The following is a 22371-nucleotide window of genomic DNA, read 5'->3' on the forward strand; positions in this document are numbered from 1 at the left end:
CCATCTTTGGGCCTCTTTTTTGTAACATCTATGTCTGACATCTTCAAACATAATTATGCAGATGACACACAGCTCTTTATATCAGTGTCAGTGACTTCACAAAGCCCCTTATACCTGCTGAGTTTGTACATAAATGCAATTAATAAGTGGTTGTGTCACAACTTTTTGCAACTTAACTCAGAAGAAATTGAGGTAATTGTGGTTTGAAGAGCTGCGCAAAGTAGCTACTAAAGGGAACTCCAATTATAGCCACAGTATGTGAACATGACACTTCCGATGTCATCATGTTGAGCAGGTGTGGAACCACCCTCACAGTCGCCATCTTCCACCCTCGTAGGCGAGAGCAATAAAAGATGGTCCTAAAGATGACGGACGCAACAAAATTCTCATGTGACTGGAATCCTTGAAGAAAAAATATCGCTTGATAAGTGGATTGTTTCTCAGTCATAGGACCCTGATGATAATGGTTGTCAAAGGACACCAGCAATTGTTCTGACTTTAAAGAGCAGCCCCTGACTTCTCTGCAGGCTGCACCAGAAGTGCCTAAACACCATGTGAGTTTTGCTCTGACACATACCGACCGTCGGGGGGTCATCTTGAAGCTGGCAGGGTTATGTAAAACCCCTGCATGTTTCATCTCAGGGGGCACCAAGTAATACGCGAGCCTGCCAGCCAACGCCACTGTTGGCGAGGATTCATACAGACACCTAATTTTTCCCATCATGTCGCCTGCCAGCCCCCGAGACAGCTCGGCTATTTCACAGAGCCAGACGAAACCCAGATTAAGGACTAGAAAAGTCGCGCTGTCCTCCACACGCACAGCGGGTGTACTGTGTAGTCGCATTGCCAAATGTGGCAGAAAAGTTGGTGAGACACTCAAGAACATTTAGTCTAGAATGGCCTCGGAGTGGAAACACTAGTGTTAAATGCTGTGCCAGCCAGACACACTGTCTTCCCCGATTCACTACACCCCCAACCCTAGCTTCATAGTTGTTTATTGTGTGCTACACAGATGACAAACTGTTTACTTCATTTTCAATATTAGTTGAATGTGTGAAAACTGTCCAGGCTATTCCACAGTCGGCTACGTCAATTCATTATTGACTCTGATCTGTCTTCTGTGGATCTCATTTTTAAATGACTTAAAGAGATTTGGTCATTTTGTTTATGTGTGCTGTTCACATCAGTATGTTGCACTCATGACTAACCTCAGATTGTTTCCCTAACCGTAGCACGCAGAGCTTATTGAGATTCAAGGTTTGCATAAATATGCTCACATAAATTCCTCCTGGAATTTCCTTTGGGTTTTTTTCCTCCCAAAAAAACCTGTAAAAGATAATATATAATAGAAAATACTGAGTTGTCACTGTGGTTCATGTGCAAGAGTGGCGTGTAAAGCAGCCTTTTAAAACGATCTCTCAAGGTCATTGTTCTTGTTAATCATATGCTGCCGTTAATGAAATTGAAATTCTTCTGCAGTCCAAAAGCACTCCCTCTTTCATCAGCTCCCTGAAGCATGCTTGTCTGTTCACTAAGGTGTGCGCAGTGTCTTCATAACCTTCTGCAGGTGTTTGTCAAATGAGCCCTGATGTAACTCAATTGGCCTGTATGACGTGCCCTTTACCTCAAGCGAGCTCCGGCGCCGTACAGCCTTGTTCTTCCTCATCGCTCTAACTGCACATACACACACACACACAGAGTAATGTGTCTCACATCACCATGCCGTGAACCGGAGGCCTGCGAATCATTATCGTGGACCAAAATCTAATTTTACAGCTTGGATACAAGCAACCAAGCAGGACGAGCCAACATACTGGACCGAATAAACAATAACATAGAGGTGTTGCGTCTCTGTTGCTTGACTGAACCCGGCAAACTGCTGCTAAGACACTGCGGTGTACAACTGGAAGCATGTGTAGGCACACTTGTCAACCGGCAGTGATGACCTTGAACTTTCCAAATGTTCAGTTTAAGCAACTGCAAGTGCGAAAACTGTTTGTTTCAAAAACTAAATGGCACTTTTTCTATGAGAAGAAATACTTGGTTGCCACTTGTCAGCTTGACCTGCGTTTGTAAAGTTGATGCCTGTTGTCCCAGAAACTGCGGCCTCACTGCAGGCATTAGTGTTAGGGTTCGACGCACTAATCTGAAGGCTAGCGGGATAATTAGACATCGCGCATAACATTAGATCCTGCCAGCACACAATGACAGCTGTCTCTTTTTTTTGAGCTCTTTTGCTCTCGCGCAAGCACAAACGCACGCGTGAACACACACACACACACACACACACACACACACACACACACACACACACACACACACACACACACACACACACACACACACACACACAGACACACAGAAGAACATAGGAGAAAAAAAGGTTTATATGATTGAATCATAATGTTTATGATCGGTCAGACTGCTAAAATATGTACAAAACAACAGCTGACTGTGTGTTGAAACAGCACGAGTGCTTCTTCATTATCAAGATGAATAACGGGCATGTGGTCTTGGCTCGGCTCTTGGCGTGTGTGTGTGTGTGTGTGAGAAAGAGTAGGATGTCACAGGCCTCAGATGCATGTTCACTATGATGTAATGGGTAGCAATCAGGCAGGCAGTGAGGCAGTCCTGCAGCAGCACTGATGATCACACGTAAACCTCATCACAACAGGCCAATGTCACGCAGCCTTCCATCTCTAATCCCTTCCCCTGACTGCCAAAGCATTGGTTAATATGTTCTAATCTCCTGATGTTATCTCCTCAATTTCAAACACACACACACACATTGACCCAGGATGATGGTGCGAAATCACAGGTCATGCCTAGAGATTCAGAAATGCTCCTTTTTTCATAACACTCTGTTATGCAAATCTCCTGCAGCAGTACTGAGACAAACTTGCTCTGACTGTAGAATATGAGCACATGTTCTCTGCAGCTACTTTTACAAACTGAGCTATGGACACAAAATACTTCGGCAGCTGTGCCGCTTGAGGACCGTAGCCTGGGTAATGTGATATGGTAGCGAAGGGTTCACTGCGATCACTCAATCATGTTAAAGTCTGACCTTTGACTCGCTGCATGTCACAGGGGTCAGTTTGGCTCTAAAGCCTGATTTGTTTCTGCTTTGTCACATGGGGAGTGATCTAAACACAGTTTTAAATCCACTGTGGGGTTTTTTTCCTCACTATTTCCATTAAAATGATTGTAAAATATGTGTTTTGTGTTTGCAATCAGCTCAGGTTTATTCAAATATTTATGCTGAAGTTGGCAGGTAAAAGCTGAAGTATTTTTTGAGTTAAACATATTTAAAATGGAAAACTTTGGAAAGTATATAATGAGGAATTCGGGTCATAAGGGCCATTGAAAAAATGACAACATGTTGCATATATCACTTTAGATTACCTTCCATTATCATATCATCATAATAATCCACAAATTACTGTTGTTATTCTGTATTAAACATAGCTGCCAATTTGTTTTATTAAATAATTTCATATAGCAAACTGTTTATTTTCTATATGTACCCAAGACAAGATGAATTTCAATAGGATGTGTCTGTAATAATAATAATAATAATAATAATAATATTTATAAAGCTAAAGCTGCTACACATCTTAATATGCCACACAGCAAACATGAACAGGTCTCGAGGTATTTCTTTCCTGCCTTCATTTCTGCTGCACAGAGAATTTGTAGCTTTTTTAATTAGTATTTGCAATATTTACACACGTGATTGATTTCCTGCAACATGCTGTTCCTCAAGCATTACCGTTTTAAATACCAGTATATAAATGTCTCGCATACATCGTATGAGAAAACTTTAAGAAACCATTTGCTTAAATTTTACACACAATGATTAAATATCCAAGAAATAGAAACACTGAATATGAAATATCCTACAGGACTTATGAGTGCTAATTAGAGGTTTTGACTTTTTATAGATGTTTTTTATCTAAATTTACATATTTCTTTGGTTCATGTCAGCAAACTTCATGATTGAAAGAAAATCAATTTAAACTTCTAAAAGTGCACTTCAGTCTATCATTGTTTTCAATAATTTAGAAGGGTTTGACTTTGAGTAATGATAGTTGCAAAACATAGAAATGAGGAGTCGCGTATAGTTTTATTTTAATGAAAAGGTCACAAAGAAACACGGCCTTTGCAACACTGGCAGAACATTGAGATAAGATAGCAATGTGACTACGGGCTTCCTTCTGATTGTTCCAGTCTGTTCTCTAATAACGATGCATTTCACAGCGTTTGTCTGTGATGCACCAGAAACTGCCTCATGGCTGTGTTTTGTTCTACCTTTTCCTACCTCTGTGGGGGTCTCTATCAGCTCCACACAGCTCCTCCCACCTGTTAGGATGCGAGCACCAGTCCAACACGATCCATTGTCATCATGCCTCCATTGATTTTCTCTGTGCGCTGACTTCACTAACAAACAGAGGGAATGAAAGTGAAAAGTGGGATAGTCTGCATTGGGTAGGGAACATGACCTATTTACCCACCCACTCCCATCAGTTGACTCATGTCTCCTGTCGTGTCACTTCCAGCTTAGCCGATCAGTTCCACCCAAGGCTTTTATTTTTTGAAATGATCTATGCCAGTGTGATACCATGCAATCACTCTGGCATGTTCACACACATTCTTTTTTTTTTTTTTGTAAATATAATCATTTTAATGTCAGGCCTATCACCAGTGATTTAAATCCATAAACAGCCATTCATCTGTTGGTGCACAAACAAAAGCTGAGGAACTGTTCTTTACATCTTATTTTCTCTCCGATCTGCACTGAAGCATCATGGGACACCGTTACACCATCCCTCTCTTACGGGAAAATGAAACACATAACACCTTTCTTGAGGACAAGCACCACCGGCGAGAGAAACCCAGTGTGTGGCCAGACTAAAATGAGTTCATTAACGCTCGCATCCAGTTTGCTGCACTCCTCATTTAACCTCATTGCGTAATATTCGCAGTTATTCTTCAGTCTTAGATCGGGGTTATTCTGAGGACAGAGGCCTGTCTAATTGCCGAGATCTGAGACTGTGAGACTTGTCACGGGATGACAATCACAGACAGCAGTCTGTGTCTCTGAAAAGCAAAATATTTTTAACTCCTCAAAGACGTTTTGATTCTATTTCTAATTAAAGACAACATATAAGCATACAAGTATAGATTTTTAAAATAGCATTGTTTTTCATTAATTCTTTCCTGAGTTGACGATGTGTCCTGAATTAGCCACTCTTAAAGAAGCAAGTTTGACCCTGTGCTCCCGTGCCTGTCTCAGAGCTTTCCCTTTGTGTCTCCATCAGTGAGTAGACAGTTTAAGCCAGCTGGTGTCTGAGATGATGCCTTTAATCTTATTCCATCCCCTTCCTTGATGTGTCATACTGGAGGGGATATGTAGGACAACATCACTTCACATTCAGGGACTAAGACCGCTCTCACTTGATGGGGTATAATTAGCATGGAGTTATTAATACAAACTTTCAGAAAGTCTGCAGCACACTTCCTAGATTTCTCTTTGATACCAGATGTCCCTCTTCACTGTGACGAGAGCCCATTTCCTGGGTGTGTAATGGAGGAGGGATTCGTTGAAAGAGAATAAAAGTAATTTTGTTATTTATGGTCTTTCAACTCCTAAATGCAGTCTCTCTGCGGCCTTCCCACCATGATGGATATTGCCAAAGGACTTCCACTGAATCACCACCTATGATTCACACGTGTGACTGTTCAGTCATTCATTTTGGCAAGGGAGTGCCTCCTGCTTTGAGTTCCTTCTCCAGCTAACTCCTGTTGTGATGCTGGCAACAAGAGACACTGGATGGTGCTGTGGTAACAGGCATTTAGAGACCCATGTTAGATTTGGTGAGGTGAACATGCGTGTATGTGTGAAGTATGTATGGGCGCTTATCGAATCATCTATATACACACTTGTTCATGTGTGTATTCATCGTACTATATGATCTTGTTTTCTAATCATGCTGCCTTAACTGGCTGATGGAAAAGTAGTGTGCCAGGATCTAAAAAGATGCAGCTAATGCACTAATGTGAACAAATACAGTGAAATGTGTTTGAGTTACTTTGATTGTAGCCACTTGCCTTTTTCACTGTTTAACTGCTTATAACACAACATCAGCTGATTAAATCTACATGATAGTGTACATTAAGTTCTGTAAGAGCTGCCGCTGTACACCATACTGTGTGTCTGGTACTCTGTACACAGCAATCAGTCATGGGAGCTTTATCCACCTCCCTCTGGCTTACAACTACACTAGTTATGATTTACCCACAATCCCCCTGTGGGACCGGATAACGCCCGGATCATGCATTGCGGACACATGCACAGAACAACTACGGACATGCGCTCATGCACATGCACAGATATATATTTTTAACGTAGATTTTCATGATGCCAGTTTTTTGAATGAATGTGATTTTTTTTTTTTTTTTATAAATCTCGTATTGTAATTAAACACAACGAATTGAATAACAGGATTGCTCATTGTTAATCGTTGTTTTTTTTATTTTTGTCTGTCTGATTTGACTCCAGGGTCTTTGAGATCAATTAACACCAGATTTTAGGTTAAGCATCAGTAGCCGTACTCTTCCTTGAAGTCTGAAGAGAAATAAGGTTCATGTGGTTAGAGGACAGGAGCTTCTGCAGCTTGTAGTTTCACACTCCTGAATGTGTTGGCCTAATGAGAGCACAGAGCTGGTACAGCATTAGTCATTCTGAGCAGGCTGCTCTCTGAACTCTGGCCATTTCACACATCGCTTGGTGCCTCTGATTGAGATTTCTCCTCATCATTAAAGCCTGGGAACTCACACATACTCACATAGGCACAAATGCTGAGATTTTAGGGCACAATGAGAGCAGAGGCCGTAGCATGTGAGAGTCCACAATATGCTTCCCAGATAAGATATGCAGCGAAACTAACAAGTGACAACTTGTGGAGTCAAAATGGAGAAAATGTATTCAGAATTCAATTAGTTTTCACTTAATTCTGTGATTCTGTGCATCTTGCACCGAACACTAGCATTGGACATAACATTTTGAATAATGTTGTTCACAGACGTCCTCCCATCCATCCACTTATCCATCAATCCATCAGTATTTATTTGCAGAAAGCCAAAAGGGAAAAGGTTGTGCACACTCTGGATGGCTCACTCATCACAGACATGAATGAAGTTGAAGATGAAGTTCCATAATCAGAAGGGTACCTCATTCAGTCAGTAAGTCAAGTCTAATATCACTGCACCATGGTTTAATATATCCATACCTCACATACTGTAATATTTTCTGCGCCGCCTCACGTCCTTCTCGATTTAATCAAATAATTGTGATAGAAAAGGGATTTTAAAACAAAATTATTATTCATTAATTTCAGGCATGTGACATTTAATCCATATTGTGCAATCACATACACATCTAATATTCCTATACACACACACGCGTCCAAACATATTTTCACCATTTGATGTTAATAAATAAATATATCTTATGAAAATACAGTTATACAAAAAAGATAATCTATGTTTAATTAGAGGCACACATACTTATCAACATACATACACACACATACACACACATACATATCTCATATATCTGATTAGCATGCCTGAAAAGGGGTTGGTAGAAGTAAACATATCAAATCCGACCCCTTCTCCAATATTTAATAGTTATATATTATTATATATGTAAATATAACAGTAAGAGTGGTATCTAATATATATATATATATATATATATATATATATATGCACACACACACAAAATGAAAAGTTTGCATTCATATTTTGCATTCACACAGTGCTCCCCTTCCCAATTTTTTTTATTTGTAAGAATGATCTCATATTCCAGATGTCAAGAATCAAATGCACTGCTGTTTATAAAGCTTAAACTTTTACCGATTTCATAATGTTAATATTCAACAAATATCCATATTCATACATATAATTCTTTAACAATAAACAAAACCTTCCAGACACATTTCTCAACTTTGTCCTGTTCTCATCAAACATGCACTCCGACCCAACAAGGAACCCTAAAGACTGTCATACATCCAAACTTTTCAATCAAGTTTCATCGACCCCAGTTTCAAGACACATGACTTAATATGTTTCCCTTGTTGGATCTCTTAATGAGAGTTGGTTTTTGTTTTTTTAATCTATTTGTCAAAATAAGATCCCACTGATTCTGCATTAATATGTTGTGTGATATTGGCAACTTTATACTCCTTTGTTAATTTACTCAGCTTGTTGTCGTTTATATTTTCATTGAGGTGACGTTTATTTGGTTTTTCATGCGGAAGATTTCATATAAGGCCCCTTGGGCTTCTTTCCTCTTCTGCACAGTTTAGTTTCATCTTCTTGTCTTTCTGTGCTATATTCTTATTTAGTGCAAATAAAGAAATACATGTGATTTAGCAACACTACAAACCGAAGTTGTGGCTGTTTCATAATCGTGTTTTTTGGATATGCATGCTCAACTGAAAGTGTTTAATCTTGTGTGCCTCAGTTGGCCACTTTCGCCGTTCTCTCCTCTCACCCCATCCAAATGCTGAATTGCCAAACTACTAAACCTCAAATCGCTCAAAATGGAGGTTGAGCTCTACATATTCATGGTTAGTGTGTGTCTGTGTGTGTTTTCTAATTGGTCTATGGAGTGAAGCCATTTCCACATCCATATTTCTATGTCATGATACTGTTTGTTATTCAAGAATCCTATTTTTCTGTAAATAAAAACAGACAAAAAGTAATGCAGTCTCTATATCCTGGTGTTTGAGGTGTACACACTCAGTGACCCAGAATACTACAGAGGTCACGTTAGCGATTTAAACACAGCATTCACATCAATAAATGTTGTTGTGAATAAATGTGTAATGTTTTGTGCAAAAGGCAAAGACACACATGAATGAAGGGTTGTTGACTTTTTGAGGTAATCATTACTGTCCTCCCACCTAATGACTCACACTTGGCTGCAAATGTCCAGGTTGCAAACAAATGTCTAATGGATGAAAATTATTCAGCACTGAGCCTCCATAACTATTTATCATTCCCAAACAGACAGACACAGAGTATCTGGCAGATGCTCAGCTCCTGAAATTGCTCGAGTTCTGTTCTTTGGGTGCCATTTTTAGCTGTTACTGATACATGAAACGCAATTGTATTCTTTTTATTTGGATAACAAAAAAGCTCTGCCGTTATTCTTCCCGTGCGACAGAGAATATGGCAGTGCTAATCAGCAGATAAAGACTTTGAAGACAGTTGTTGTACAAAAGGTGAGAGGCTAGACAACAAATGCCAGGCAGTCCGTCTGTTCCTCGTTAGTTTCAGCATTTAAAGGGAGGAGGCGATAGAAGTGACAGTGGTTTAATGAGGAGCGGACTGGCACACAGCTCAGAGATCAGTCTATTCATACAGTATTGATGTTTAAAAATATGTTTCGTTTCATGTTATTTTCACTGGCACTAAAACAAGATTGACTTCTCTATTAAAAAGCAAAAAGAAATAAAAAAAAATTAGGGGAAAATAGCACTGTCTAATTTGGATGAGACACCAAGTCATTTTTTTTTTTGAGATGGATGATATCATAGCAAAAGTCCCTGGCGTAAGATTTTGTCTGCGAGTGCTCTTCAGTGAGATCTGAATCTCGTGGTGGAATTGTTGGCACTTTCTCTACATGCAGCCTGCATGCTTTTTTGTCCCCAGGGTGGATATCAACCTGAATTTCCCACTGGGACAAAAAAAAAAGTGTGACTCATGTCCTCCATCTTCAGGCTCCTTGCTCACATGCACTGAACACAGCCCTGTGGTTCAAAAGGAGTGGGACAGATCACACAATCATTTCCAGAGGTCTGGCAGTCAGCAATGACTGCAGCTGTACCCCCCCCCCCCCCCCCCCCCCCCCCAACCCCACCCCCAGCACTACCACAGCCTTCAGTGACTGATGGATCCTTGGTCTGTGATACCCAACCCCCATTCTCAGCACACATACGCTCCCTCTCCATCTCTGTCTTTCACACACGCCCTCTTACGTATGTGCAGTCGCTATGGTAACGCGTGGTATCACTATGGCACTGGTGGCCTAGCACGCTGCAAGCTGCTGTTGTAGTGGATTTACTGTACCGCACACATACAAAAAGCGGGCAGCCACCAGCATGTGGCCAACAGGCTGAATGATGTGAGAAGCCACCCTTTCAGCTGATGAGAGACCATTACTGTTTCCCATGATAATATTCCACTTTATCCTCATCTCTGTAGCCAAAGGTCAAATCTTGCTGCCGCACGTTTGGAACAGTTTGTAGTGATATTCATTTTGTGTGACATTAAAGATCTTGATATAGTCCGTAGCAAAGTCCTGGGATGCAACTTTGCCCTTTATTAAACACCAAGACCAAGGTTAACCACCCCATTTACTCTGTGTTTGCCCTTGGAGGATAATTTTCTCCCTGAATTTTGAAATTAATTAAACTCTAGGTGTTATCACGACGGCCCTGGGTTATTAAAAAGACAAGATAGCTTTAATTGTTAGGTTATATTCAATAATACAAAGGTTAACACACAGTGCTCAACCTTGGCAGCACACAGGCAATTCCCGCCTTCTACTCTGATGTTACGCCCTCTGGTGGTCAGAGATGGAAGAGCAGCGGTCTGACCCTTGGGCAATGTTACGGTGTTTTTTTTTTTAAGTCGGTGCACAAGTGGATCCAAGCAGAATGATCTTTTCTGCTGTTATCACCTTGAGTTGTGTAAAAAAAAAAAAAAAAAAACCTGGTTCTGAATAGAACCCTCAATATTTTCTCACTCTCCCAGTGTGTGTGTGTGTGTGTGTGTGTGTGTGTGTGTGTGTGTGTGTGTGTGTGTGTGTGTGTGTGTGTGTGTGTGTGTGTGTGTGTGTGTGTGTGTGTGTGTGTGTGTGTGTGTGTGTGTGTGTGTGTGTGTGTGTGTGTGTGTGTGTGTGTGTGTGTGTGTGTGTGTGTGTGTGTGTGTGTGTGTGTGTGTGTGTGTGTGTGTGTGTGTGTGTGTGTGTGTGTGTGTGTTGAAGGTGCCCCTGAGAGGCCACAGTAGACTGGCATCTGGGGCACTACAGTAATTAATGTACCCAGGGCGCACTGCTACACAAGCAATCAAAGTGTGCACACTCACTCACACATCGTACATGTTGGCAGTTTCACTGATTGAGTGCATCCTGATGTGCACCGGCTTGTCTTGTTTACTGCGTCCACAGTTGCTGGTAACAGAAGGGCTCTTGGTATTTGTGTCTGTGGTTGACTCAAACAATTTATGTTTTTCTATAAAAACACAGAAACTAGTGAGTGATCTCATATTTGACGGTCTGCTATCTGACAGCATAGTTTATTAGCCCATCAAATGAGCCCAATATAGTTTTGGTTCACATATTTCAGTTAGAAAGGAAAAAACACGCCGTTTTTGCAATGTGCAGCATTTCTGCCATCAGTCTCCCACAAACAAAAGCAGCCACAGCATCCGGTACTTTATCAGGACTGAGCACATTTGTTCTTCGTTTGGTATCATCTTCTGTCCCTGATTGGTGTCACTGTTGTACATTGCAGCTTGACTCTCATCACCTCCCTCTGTCTTGCTAACTGTCAGTGATAAACTCAGTCATCTTCCTGAAGGGCCCCTCTGTCTGCTTGAATTGATGGCCCGGATTTATCAGCAGTGGGAGGAGTGATACAAAACAGAGTGTGCAGAGGGCTGTTTAGCTGCGTTTGCCCGTGGAAGAATTGAAGATATTCAACGATACAAGGCGGGGATAACGTATCCTGCATACGTCCATTTATCCTTTGTGCAGTTTTGTCAAAATGAGAGTGGCTGAGTGCCGGCGCTGATGCTCTCCATGAGCGAAGTCACCAGTCAAATGCAGGGCGAACACAGACAATTACACACGCTCGCATTCACACTTACAGGTGTACTACCTTCTGTGGAAGGAATCTAGAGTACGCATACATTAGATGCATGCAATATTTAATATCCACACAGAATGGCCCCTAAGCCAGGAGGGATACTGGAAATATTCTGGCTGTGAGGTCATATTGCTGACCTCTACACCCATGCGTGGCCCCTTTAGTGAGACTTAAATTTAAAAAAGTTCAATATGCATCTTTCTTAAAGGCACTATTACCTGTGTCTATCTCTGTATAGTAAAATGTTCAATCAACCAAATTACTTTTAAGATGAGCATACACCTATGAGAAATGTATTTATGACACACAATACAGGATAAACTACTAAAACAAATATCTTAAGGTTTTTGTTTTTTCCCTATTTTAACAGCTGGAATTGTTGGTTATTTCTAAAATAAATTTTCTTAACTTTAAAATGTGAAGATGTAGAGTTAGTTAAGTCAGTGATAGTTGGAATTGGTGAACAAAGTAAGTATAATGTATTAATGCCCTTGAGACATTCCTATAGGGCGCATATTGTGTATACACATTATAACCAAGCCAGTCATTTTGCCCGGGCAGGTTCCCTCCTTTGGGAACCTGCCCGGGCAGGTCAGCAGTCAGTTCATCACTGAACTCGGCACAAGTATTAAAAAAAAAAATCCTTCACAGCTTTGTTACTTCAGGCAAGCTGTTAAAGTTATTTCATTCCACTTCTCCTTTCCCCACCAACATTTGCAGTCATCTCTCCCTGTCATCGAGTGAATGCTGAGCCATAAAAATAATCTTTAAAAGAAAGTTAACAAGACAGAGTGCTGATTGATGTTAGTTTTGTGAAAAACCCACATCATCTTTATCATCTATTTTTGCTCTCGTGGAAAGGGGAAGAAAGCCTTTCACATAAAACAAATTTAAAAAAAGCAACTACTAGATCAGAAAAGATTTCTTTTCTCAGTCATCCTGGAGGATAGAAATTATACACAGCTGGGGGAAATGAAAGAAAATGTGAAAGTGGCACATATTGATTATGACAGCATATTATGATATTATTTTGTGTGTAGTCTATATGAAGTTAAGAATAGCTGAGATATTATTGTACAATCGAGCACAAGTTGCTTTTGAGAAAATCATCACATCGAACTGAGTTCAACCTTGAATCGACCTTTCACCGGCCTCTCCTCTCTGAAGGCTTTAGGTCAAAGGTTAGTGTGTTCATGAAAAGGTCACTTCCTCTTCATCACTATGAAAAGCCGTCCGCTGAGAGTATCAGTGATAATAAATGGGAAAACCGATGCCTTTTATCGGTAAAGTATGCTTTATGTCATTTGAGGCACATCCTCTGTAAATCAATGGAATGGCACTGACCCATGAACAGTTCATATTTCTATCTCGCGGTTCAAACTCTACAAAATCACTAAAATTAATTAGCCTTGTACAAGGGCAGTGATGCACGTTCTTCCGCCCTGTGTCCAGCTTTATGGGTCAATCGCAGGATGAAATATTTATTAGTTTGCAGTCTTGACCTCATTGATTTTCTCCCCGTTGGGTTGAGAGATTTGTTAAGAAATAGTGGAAAAATACACAATTATGTGCCCGTGAAAGGTCACCGTTCGCCGGTGGGCCTGGCAGCCTGGCATCGCAACCAGAACACTCCAATTTGATTTCAAGCTTGAGGCTTTTTTTTCTCTGAGTTTGCACGTTCTTCCAGTGCTTGTCTAACTCCTCCCGTGACTGTTGAAGTTTTTAAAGGTTGTGGTGCTTTTACTTTCACCCACTGTTGGATTCACACCACCTCCTTCCAACCCTAAAGTGGGCACAGGAGATCGATGGTTGCCATGTTTGTAAATTTAGTCTGTAATTTTAAATCCATGAGGCTGTGGATTATTGTGCTATTTTATAGTTACTGAGAATGTGCCGTGCTCAACATTATGAATAACCATGTTGGTATTAACCTATGAGCATGCTGCACAGTGGATTAGCAGTTTGTACTTTCGCCTCAGAGCAAGAAAATTACGAGCTCAAGGAGATTAGTGTTGGAGTGCAAGTTCCTCAGCATGGCTTTTCTTCTGGTTTCCTCTCACAGTCCAAAGTGATGGTTCTAGTGTTTGATCGGTCATTTTAAATTCCCCTTAGATGAGAAACTGTGTCTAGAACCAGTCCAGCACCAATCCGGCCTGATAAACTACCGGGCAAATTGTAAAAGATTTCAAAGATAGCACTGAGTTTTTAAGTAATTTGTTAAAGAGTAATAGAAACAGCGCTGAGACTAAAGCTGAGATAATGAAAGCTCGCTCCCTCAAAGTCATGTGGTCAGGGAAAGTTTGTGGAACATGCATAATTAAACAGCAAGTTTTTCGGACATTTTAATATATTTTACACCAAAATGTATCATTAGAGTCCGCTTTATAGTGAGAATTTTTGTTAGTAATTGTTTGATTTTGCTAAAATATAGACACTTTCATCTTATATGCTCTGCACCACAACAAAAGACAAACTTCTAAGTTTGAATTTAAAGGCTCTTATGCAACTATGATACCGGTCCAGCCCAATAAAGATTACTTTGGGCTGTATGTGACCCCTTAACTAAACAGTTTTTGACACGCCTGTTGTAGGATATACTCTGCCTTTACTTGACCATCCATTAATCACTGACTACAGTTAAACAGTTCTGCAACACCCCTAAATAAGAAACCCAACTGTTGCTTGACTAACTGCAAAAATGGAAAAATTACAGTTTCGTTTCCATGTTAAATGTCTAATACTTACATGTTGGCTTCAAAGCTGGACTTCCTTTTAAGTTCTGCTTTGAATGCCTTTAATGGGAATAACAAGACCGCTTCTGCCATCTAGTGTCCAGATCTGTACTTGTAGCCACTATCAGTCAATCTGTCCCCGTCTCTCAGTTTATTGTACTGTGAGTAGATTTTATCCGTAAATCTGTAATCAAGCCTAAAGAGACTTAGTCCATACTCTGAATTTAAGCAAATTGGATTAGTTTGGCATACAGCTGCATGTATAAGTAAAGCAGGATGACAGTTTTTACAGATAGTGTTTACTTACCTTTGTGAGGTGATGCTCATAAATATTTACAACTTCTATTTTGGTAAATCTGGATATTCATCTGATCCATGTGAGAAATATAGAGTTTCTGAGAGTTGTCGGTAAAAAGAAAGGGAAAAAAACCCCTCTAATGTACACTGTAGTCTCAGCTGATTACTCGTCGATATTTTCAGTTGAAAGTGGTCAGGCCTGTATAACCGGTTTAGTCGGCACATTATCGGATCATTTTACATGAATTTTTGTAACACGAGAGCAAAGTCTTCACTGCCCCAAGAAGGAAGTCCAATCCCATCCCTTCGCTTTCCTCCCATCCAACCCCCTCACATCCCAGCAGTGCAATTGAAGGCACGGTCGTGTTTGCCGGATAAACAAGCCCTCTAAATGAATGTTTAATGAGCATTTTAGAAGTCATAATGGCATGTCACTAATGTCCTGTAATGATCTTCCTGTTGATGGCCACGCCTCGAAGCTTTCTCTTCCACTGCGCCTCTGACAGTTGTCTGATGCTCTGAACTTTGCTGGATGTTGTCTGCTCGCTTTCTCTCACTTCGATTCACAAAAAGGACAAATCAACTCTTTGCTGTAAAGAAAATGTCTTTTCCTTTGAGAAAAGCTGTTTCAGGTAGGCTCTACAATTTATGTTTTTGAATTAAATATATTTACTTCAGAGTTGTGCTTTTGTGATATTGGGGGAAATGTGCCTAATTTACTTGTAGTAACATGCTTTTTGAGTCTTTAATAACACCGGCTGTCTTGTTTTATTGTATTTCATACATAAATCAGTTCTGTACCGTGGCTGTTTGTCCCGTAGCTGTCCATGGTGCTGAAGTGGAGATAGTTTGATTATTCGTTGAAGAACTTATTTTTTTCCTTTAATTTTGTTTTGTTCCTTTTCTATGTGAACTTGCATCATATGAGAATTATTTTGATTGGCACGTTTTTTTGTACTAAAGATAAAATGTGCCTATAGGTGTGTACTCGTGACCCTTGTGAATAGCAGAAAAATGATTAAATAAAAAGTCGGCGACAGTTTTCGTCAAGGACTGTAGATGGCACCATTGGTTAGTGTATTAAATGGTTTCATCCTGGCTGACAGAAATTGAGAGTAATGACACTCTTAGACTTTGAAAAGAATGACTGATCATGACCTTTGGATCAGACTCTAACACTCTTCAAACAGTGCTGACCACACTTTGTGAAGTGTTTATTATTTTTTTATTTTATTTTATCGAGTCATACTTCTTGATTGTGCTGTTTTTTGTCCTTAAAAACATGAGCATTTACTTGAGCTTATGACGCTGTGAAATCCACCGGGATCAGTTTGTTTGGGCCATAATAACTCGTATTTATATTGATATACAACAAAGCTGACGTCAGACAAATGGAACCACGCTGTGCTATTCTTCATAGACATATTTAGGCTACAAATATGCAGTGAAATAAAATATGTGCCATTAATTGAGTAATTATCTGTGTTTATAAAAGGTTGGATTAATTATTTCCTGTTATCTTGAACTCATATAAATTCAGGTGATAATAAATATATTTTTAAAGTCCTTATAAAGCATACGGACCCCTGCGTGATAAGCTCCAAGCTTTTTGGGTGTCCATTTTTTCACAATATTCACAAGTCATAATTCCTGCTCTTATGTGTGGAATTGTGGAAATAAATAAATGAAATTAAATCCAAACTATTTTTCTTGGCTTTTTAACGCAACTTTCTTCTCATCTGATAGATTCTGTCGTTGTTTGTGTTTTTATTCTCCATCTACTCCCCCCTCCGTTGGTGTATAACATGTGTGATCCGATGTGACAGCAGGAGTTTGGGAGATGAACGTGCGCACATGGACTGGGGGTTCTGCCTGTGTGTCCTCTGCCTCCTCCCCACTGCTCCTTCTCCTGGTTGGAGGTGGGATGCTCTGCTCTCAGCTGAGCTCAGCTGAGTTTCTCTTTGCGCTGCGCTCGGATGCTGATCCTCCACAATGAAGCGCCTCTTGCTTTTATCTCACGTTGCTTTTTCTCCAACAAAAGGACTGAAAAGAAATGGGAAAACTCCTCTGTGAATCCTTGCATTTCCAAAGCGCGGGTTAAGTCTTCATTGCAGAATTGGTGAAAGCGGATCTGCAAACAGGTGTTTCCTCCCCGAGTCGTCTTCATTTATCTGCGCACCCGGCTGCCATGTGCGCGACCATGCAGTGTGGTGGGATTATGCAAACCCGCTCACACACACTGGCTTGGTGCGTATTTGTTGTGAAGCCGAGAAAATGATAGATTTGGAGGAGCATGCAACGTGTCGTGATGAAAGTCTTTGCACAGCTTCGGGTGGAACGTGCGCTTTTTATTTTTTATTAAGCCTCACTTTTTTTCACGGAGATACACAACGGACAGTTCCCGAATAACGCCACAACCCATGAAAAATGATCCGTTTGCACATCATCTAACCGGCTTCGACGCACCACTGGGACTATTGCGTTTCACAGTTTTTGTTTTTTTGTTGCACTTTGCACAATCCTGAACTTAGCGCATCGTTGTAGTTACCTCAGATAGTTGCAGCTGTCGCCTGGAGGTCCCCCCTCTATCAATAGTCCAATTTTCTGGATTCAACCGGGACTGATCATTTTGAATCTCTGGAAGTTTTTTCCAGAGCGCTGCCAAACTGGCTATGGCTGCAGCGATCGCGAGCTCCCTCATTAGGCAGAAAAGGCAGGCGAGGGAGCGGGAGAAGTCCAATGCCTGCCGCTGCGTGAGCAGCCCCAGTAAAGCCAAAGGCAGCTGTGAGAAACCCAGCCGGCTCAACGTTTTCTCACGGGTCAAACTCTTTGGCTCCAAGAAGAGGCGAAGAAGACGGCCAGGTCTGTTTTGACGGGTCATGTAATTTTATTTTAGGATGACTGTGATCAATAACCTAAAGATTACCGAATGTACTTACTCAGTTTTTTTTTTTTTTTTTTTTTTTTTTTTTTTAAAGATTAATCACTCTACAAAAGTTGGTATGAGAGTGAGGGGACTTTTAATCAAGTTGATCCACAGAGAAGTCACCTTTGGCTCCTCAGATTGTGCTGAGGGATATATTAGACTGATCTGTAATCCTTCACTGTCTACTTATTCATTCCGCACAGGAATAAAATTACAAAGGAGCTTAATAAGTGAATCACTTAAGACCTCACTTTCACTTACAAGCCATGAGTCAGTCTTCAAATTAAACTGGAAAATAATCACTTTATTAGATGTTCAGCAAGGGGAAACTTAAAATATCTGTATGTCTGTTTGCAAAATAAATCTTACTTTAGTGTTTTAAATACAGTTTCACAATCAAAGTACAATAAAACAGGCAAAGTTTGGCACTCATTTGAATTATTATGTCTTCACTTTCATTCTGAATTGCAAGCAGACCTCACAATTAGCTCCAGTTTTATATTTTCCCCGCACTTGATTGCCAAGTTCTTTATTGTTGAAATGTATCCAGCTTTTAAAAACTGAAATTGGCAGATAAGTACAGATAAAAATCCTACCGGATTGTTATAAAGTTATTAAATACAAAACAACAACTTTGTGAGCGTGTTTCTCGATCACAGACTTGTGGGCACAGGACCGGAGTGTCTGCTATTTTGCTGTGAGGACTGCTGTCCATATTATTGCAATTCTTTTTTGTTTTGCAGTTTAAAAGTGTTCTTTAAGCCCACACACCCACTCCCCAACCAACCCAGCGCTAAAGTGATCGTCGAGATATCTTCTCTGATCTTGCTCAGGATAAAAGCTCACTTTTAGTCTGCAACATACCTCGATGTTAGTGAACACGACCACCTCAACTTTATCCAGCACTATTCTCTTCTTTATTCTCAAAACCGTTTTATAACTCATCATAGGATGCAGCTTGAGGCAACTGCAAATGTTTATATAATAGTATATTTATCCTTATTTTTTTTTTTTTTGCACCCCTCACTTCCCCTTTCCATTTCTAACCTGTGGAGGAAGTGATCCAAGAGGAAGGTGGTGTCTGCATGTGACTTACACATTGTACCTCACCAAAAAACAAAGGACGTTTAGGAGAGGCAGCGCAGACAGTGTGTGTGATTTTACATATGATGTCATGCAGTGTGTTATCGTCTTTGTCTGTGTTGACGGTTTGTGCATGTGTGCAGGCCCTCGGGCTGCGGGTCGCTCGTCTGCATCATATCTTGACAATCAAACGTGCAAAGTTTCAAAGCAAAGTCATCACAATACCTCCGGATAACTGCTTAACTCGCCGTGCAGCTTAGTGGTGGTAGTGATGGCAGTGCTGCACGGTGAGTGAGATGAAAGGATGGATGAAAGGTGTGGTTAACCACTGCAAAGGACGCTCCACCCGGCACAGTAACCAGAGAATGAAGGGCACTCGACTTTTATCAGACATTACACAGATGTAACTCAGAAAGGCAAACCAGCACTAAGACGTAACTATAACTAACTTTGTCAATATGTTGTAATATTGATCTCTAGATTCCTCGCAAGTGTCACGATATCGTAAACCTCTGATTTGCCAAAAGCCTCCAAAGCCATTTTAATATTGATAATTTGATCATATCCATCTGAAGTCTCATTTATGTTTTAATACCATGGGAATTTATTCATTTTTAGCCAGTTTTGTTCCACAGTCGATAGCAGGCGATAACCATTTGCCACTGCTTTTTTTGATTGTGAACACAGGAGATCGCATTTGACTCTGTCATTTGCCATTTAAATGCTGCCACGACAGCAGGTGACAAACACTGTGGCTGAGAATTAGGTGTGATTTAAAGTATCGGGTATTGCAAAACTGCCACTTCTCTAATGCTTTCCAGATCCTCACTCGAAAGTAATCCGGCAGCACATGATTGAATTAAAGTTTCTCTCATCCATTCCAATACAAAGGTCAGATCTAAATGGCTGAATTTGTTCTGACATGTTTTTGTGGAGATCTTGCGATGTGTTTGTGAGACAGACAGGTGTCCGAGCTCATTATTATCAGTTGTTGTATTTGCTGTTTTTTTTTGTTGCCGCCTCTGCTCGTGCGCAGCCTTTCTGCCCTTTTGGCTGAAATGGATTCACGTGGTTCCACCAGCTCCTAAATTGACGGCAAGCAGTGAGAGTTGGGCTTCGAATTGTCCCATTAAGAAGCGAGTAAGAGACATCACCTTGCGTTCATTGATCCTTGTCCCTCTTGCCTCCACAGAGCCCCAGCTGAAGGGGATTGTGACGAAGCTGTACAGTCGACAAGGTTTCCACCTGCAGCTGCAGGCAGATGGGACCATTGATGGAACAAAGGAAGAAGACAATGGTTACAGTAAGTGTTGTTCAAATACATCGCTTTGAAATTCATCAACCACTATTTCCTTTCTTGTTTCTTTAACAAACCAACAAAATCTTATTGATTTCAACATCTCAACTTTGCACAATAAAGTTTATCTTTGTATCTCCCTGTGATAATAATTGCTGGTTTTTAAATTTGCATCATTAATTCAACTTTTGTACCTGGCATTAAATAGTTAATAGGAATTTAATGGTAATGGGACAGAAAAAAACATATCCAGGTGTAACTGTGCAGGACTAAGTACCGTTTTAAGTTGATCTAATGCGAGTCGTTGCGTTCTCAATCTGAACGCACATCACGAACAGCTTTTACTCACCTACACATTGCCTCAGTGCTGGGAGCCTGTGTGATCTTACACTATGTAAAGAAGCATTCATGTCACTGCTATAACACCCACCAGCTCTTTTGTTTTCAAATGAATTAAACGGGAGATCAACGGAAGAGTGACAGCACAGCTACTTGTCTGCTGACAATACAAGAGGTCTGGACTGCTGTCTGATTAGACAGCACAATAAATACTCTTTTTCTTTTTTTTCTTTTTTTGTTTTGTTTTAAAGATTAGTGTAGCATAGTCATTAATGACTGAAGAAATTCACTTAATGTAATTTTTTTTAAATGGTATTGTTGAGGGGGGAAAAAGATCTGAATGATACGCGGAAGCAGCAGGAAGTTACATACTCTACACTGCAGACGCAAAAACAAAGATACTGAAATAACTACCAATATGCACCCACTGGCATTATTCGTCCACACACTGACCCCACCCATCGAGTTTGCATGGGCTTCCCCTTCTTCTTACACAACAAATGGTCTGCATGGACATGAAAATTATTCATGAGGAAAACAAAATTAAATAGTGCTGCTGAATAGAAAAACGAGAAAGAGTGAAGCTCTTTGCACGGCTCCAAAAATAGCATTGTTAGGTGCTGGGTGCGCTTGTCTCCATGGTGACGGAGTGCGCAGTCCTCTTGGAGCTACTGGTGTCTTGTGATGGTGGGAGAGGACCTTCTCCGATAGTTGTGAGCGCACACACACACACACACACACACACACACACACACACACACACACACACACACACACACACACACACGAATGAAAGCAATGATTTGATCTTTGGTACTGTAGACTGCTTGGGCAACTTTGGACGTCGAGTGACATTTTTATGAGAGAGAGAAACTGTCAGCAAGATCAAATCCAAGTCTCATGAATCTGACTGTTTTCCCTCCCATTTTATACAATATCAGCTATTTTCTTGTGTTGCATCACGACTAAGCAAACCCACTGGGTATGAAGGGGGAAAAAAAAGAACTATGAGGTAACTGTGAATGTGTTTCTTTGAGAGAAGTGTTTCTCTGTTCAAAAAGCAGTACATTCTTAGCCTTGTTCTGATATTATGCTTCCAAACCAGGTCTTTTGTCCAAAATGGCTCAAATTCTTTTCCCTACATTCTCCAGAAGTAAGAACGAATATCATGAAGCCGTTTTGTTTGTTACCCAGAAAATTTCTGTTTGATTTGCTGTGCAAGCAAATTAGATTTAATGCGGTTCAAGATAAATACCAGAGCTGCACAATAATTAATTGACTCAAGCTTCTGTTTTTAAGTTACTCTGTTATTTTCTCAGCCAAAGAGCCACTGCAGCTCGACACAACTCAGTCTAAATATGAGTTTTGTTATGTTGTCTCAACAGTTCTCTTTTAAACTGTCTTGTTGTCATATTCTGGCAGTTTTAATTGCAGGCATCGCTGCTCCCGGAATGAGTAAGTGATATGACAAATGCTTCAAATGTGACTAGTTATTGTCATGATACTTCTGGTTTATTGTCACATTGGATTGGTCATGACTCCTCAGTTGTTAGTAGGTGGAATTGAGGCACGGAGAAAGTCTGCAAGCAATTGTGAAAGCTGCCCGCGGGCCTCTTCACCCTACTTGTTCCTTGTGCCTCTGTGCACCAGAACGGTCTGCAAGTGGGTGGCGGCCCTGTCATCCTCTTCAAGGTGCTCAGGTGTTTGTAGGAGTCAGGAAGTAATTGAGTTTCCCCTTTTGAAAATGTCCATCAA

The 22371-nt window shown here is 40.6% G+C and overlaps 1 protein-coding gene across 5 annotated transcripts in view; it reads left to right on the top strand.

The window, feature by feature from the left end:
• fgf13a (fibroblast growth factor 13a) overlaps positions 1 to 22371 on the top strand; it is a 95063-nt gene that overhangs the window by 52868 nt on the left and 19824 nt on the right. For 4 of the 5 annotated variants that reach the window (XM_080465187.1, XM_080465185.1, XM_080465186.1 and 1 more), the window contains one exon: positions 20173 to 20283. In XM_080465187.1, the coding sequence (XP_080321313.1) occupies positions 20173 to 20283 (111 nt within the window). Of the gene's footprint in view, positions 1 to 16825; positions 17834 to 20172; positions 20284 to 22371 lie in introns of those variants that run through there. The other variant, XM_080465188.1, reaches the window with a different exon arrangement.

Source organism: Lipophrys pholis (assembly GCF_963383615.2).
Source record: "Lipophrys pholis genome assembly, chromosome: 6".
Lineage (NCBI taxonomy): Eukaryota > Metazoa > Chordata > Actinopteri > Blenniiformes > Blenniidae > Lipophrys > Lipophrys pholis.